At 40.4% G+C, this 2,995-nt stretch overlaps 1 protein-coding gene across 1 annotated transcript in view; it reads left to right on the top strand.

The window, feature by feature from the left end:
• The first annotated feature begins 2,896 nt into the window (after window positions 1-2,896).
• Window positions 2,897-2,995, top strand: part of LOC121868656 (vegetative cell wall protein gp1-like) — a 1,806-nt gene continuing 1,707 nt past the window's right edge. Inside the window, exon 1 of the mRNA XM_042369493.1 lies at window positions 2,897-2,908. Coding sequence (XP_042225427.1) covers window positions 2,897-2,908 — 12 coding nt within the window. The remainder of the gene's footprint in view (window positions 2,909-2,995) is intronic.

Raw genomic sequence — 2,995 nt, 5'->3', positions numbered from 1 at the left:
TATTTCTTTCAAGGCATTCGGAGATGAATTTCCATCAAACATGTAACTGAGACGGAGGAAGGAAGGGAGGGTTAAAATGTGAAGAATGGAGAAGGTGAGAAGGGGGGAAAGGGAGGGCAAGCGTGTGGGAGGTATGGAGAGAAGAAAAGGAGGGAGAAGGTGTGGGCGTGCGAGCAGAGGCAGTAGGCTGAGGTAGAGGAGGAGACCATCTCAACTCGTCCCAGGGCACATTGGGATGCAGAGTAGCGCCAACCTACCTGCAGCATATGCACGAGCGCTGCCACCTGCTGCCCCGGCCATATCTTCATGAACGTCATTTTAAGGTTAAACTCCTCTCGTATGCAGATGTTTTATGGTCGTCCGTGAGGCGAATTTGGGGGTAAAAGGGTGTGTGGGTGTACTGGACTCTCTCTCTCTCTCTCTCTCTCTCTCTCTCTCTCTCTCTCTCTCTCTCTCTTTATAGTCTCTCACTCTCATATCTACACTATGGGACTCGAACCCTTAACAGAACCTTAGTGACCACCACTCAGCCAACCAGTCACCACCACACACCTAGCAGCCAGTTTTGTGGTTCTCTCATTCCCTTACTTTAGTCTAAATCATGGGTTTGAATCTCCCCTCAACCACGAATCACAACCACCATCAAACTTTAATGCATTATTTTGAAGTGTTTGCCCTGAGCACCCAGTTGTAGCAATCACTGTCAGGGCCAGAGTGATGGATATTAAAAATGACCTCTGTAATTTATGCCCCGTGGAGAGTGTCGTGTGAGGAAGCACTTTGAGACGCCACTGACTTCGAGTTAACTTCAACCTGAGACCGGAAAAATTTTACGATGTCACTTTTATTGTTGGGTATTGCTGTTGTTGTTTTAATAATGAGTTTACTATTAACTGTGTCATCTTTTGGGTGTTGCTGTTCCCGTTTAAAGGTGGTGCTTGTAATAATAGTAGTAATAATAGTAATAAAGATATAATAATTGTAGTTCCAGCTTATCTTTTAATGCGTCAGTAAGACCAATCGTCATGTGAGGTTGATAACGATTCAATTTATTGCCCATTAACACATAGGCACTAAATTAAAACCTCTGTATATCAGGGTTTCGCTAGTTTTACTGTAGTGTGTGTGTGTGTGTGTGTGTGTGTGTGTGTGTGTGTGTGTGTGTGTGTGTGTGTGTGTGTGTGTGTGTGTGTGTGTGTGTGATTCGAATACTGTGTAAGAGAGAGACATAGATGAACGTGTTTTGTGGTGATAGGTCATAGGTAGTCACGTATAGACCTCAGTATAAATTAAATTAATAGTGTGTGTGATGATTTGGGTCTTAAATGGATGTGAGTATAAGGGTTTGTATTTTAGTAATAAACAAGTGATCGTGGGCCCTTCGTGCCTGGTGAAAGTTTGAACGCTCGTGCTTGGCTAGCGCGAATGAGGGTGCGCCAAGTCCGTAGACTTGCATCGTTTTCCAGTGTAAATAAAATGGTTAATTAATGCCTTCCTAAAGAAACCATCGACATGGGACCAGGTTTGTTCCACTCTACAATTTTTTTGCGATTTTTTCACCAAGTTTGATGAAAAACGATTGTGCCGTTTCGGCTGCCCAGAACAGACACACAGACAGACACATGGCTATTCCTATAGTATATTAGATACTGTAGTAATTTGACGTCTTCGTGGTATACATTGTATATGTAATTATAAACTGATAACTGTAACACGTATATCAAGATAAATATATATAACGTAGATATTTGTTATTAAGACCAAATAAGGGCTGAAAAAATATAAATGTGAATAGATTCATAAAAGTAGTGCTTTAAATTTTTAGAAACTGTTTGAGAATATTACAATAGCATTTGTCTAAAAGTCATTATTTTGTATATTTGTCACGTGTAGTAACTTGGTCCTTATGAGTGGGACGGACTGTACCATTAGCATGTTGTTATACAGTGACGGGAGTAAAATACCTGGTACAATTTGCAGTCACAGCAGACACGTTAATGCACTTCTTCCATTATTAAATTCGTCAACATTCATCATAATTTTGTTGGACATATATACGCTTTTGTACAAATGTTCAGTATTTACTCCAGTATATTTAACGTGACACAAGCAGTTGGTAGGACCACACACACACACACACACACACACACACACACACACACACACACACACACACACTTCGTCAAGTTGAAGAAACGTAAGTAATGTTCACAAGCAACATGATGGTCGTGTGGGTGGAAGTGTCGCCTGATGATTGTAGTGTGTCTCTGTCGGATGTTGTGTTGCTGTTATAATGCCTTTGGTCGCTCCCTGTTATTCGAATATGTAACCGATCGATAACGGGGTCCACGTGTACTGCATTTCAACAACTCAGGTATTTAAGGGCGTATTCTAGTCATTAACAATTAGGATATAAAAGAGATGGATGTTTTGACTCATGATTATCTACTTTAAGGAGGAAAGTACACACTTATCATGAGTTATACGCAGTAGTTGACAAAGGAAATCAATAATACTTCACTCCTCACCACCCTCAACCTCCCCCCTCTTCACCTGTCCTTCCTTCACCCCCCATCCTCACCCCTAATCTCCTCACCACCTCCTTGAGCCTTTAGGGGAGAACCTCTTTTATATTTAAAGGTCAACAACAAACAAACTAATCCAACTTTTTTTTTTATTGATTTCCTTAGTTTAGTTTATATTACAATTATTATGTTTTTCAACCTATGCTTCATGTCATCACTTTGGGCAGATACTCGGTGAAGATTGAACGCTGTATATGGCAGATTGAAGTGTCGATCTCGGATAAACCTGTCTTGAGATAATGATTACTTTTGAGAATTTAGAAACTCCTTTGAGATAATATTTAGGAGACTAGAAAACTTGTTTTGAGATAATGAAGGAGAATGTGAGAGAGACTGTGAATGAGATAGTGTTTCCTGTTGTTGGTTCTTCACTCGTAAGTTCCATTATTCTACTTCTATATCCTCTGCTA

The sequence above is a fragment of the Homarus americanus genome, unplaced genomic scaffold (genome assembly GCF_018991925.1).
Source record: "Homarus americanus isolate GMGI-L3 unplaced genomic scaffold, GMGI_Hamer_2.0 scaffold30535, whole genome shotgun sequence".
Lineage (NCBI taxonomy): Eukaryota > Metazoa > Arthropoda > Malacostraca > Decapoda > Nephropidae > Homarus > Homarus americanus.
Note: the sequence above shows the minus strand (reverse complement) of the source record. Positions and strands in the feature narration are given on the sequence as shown.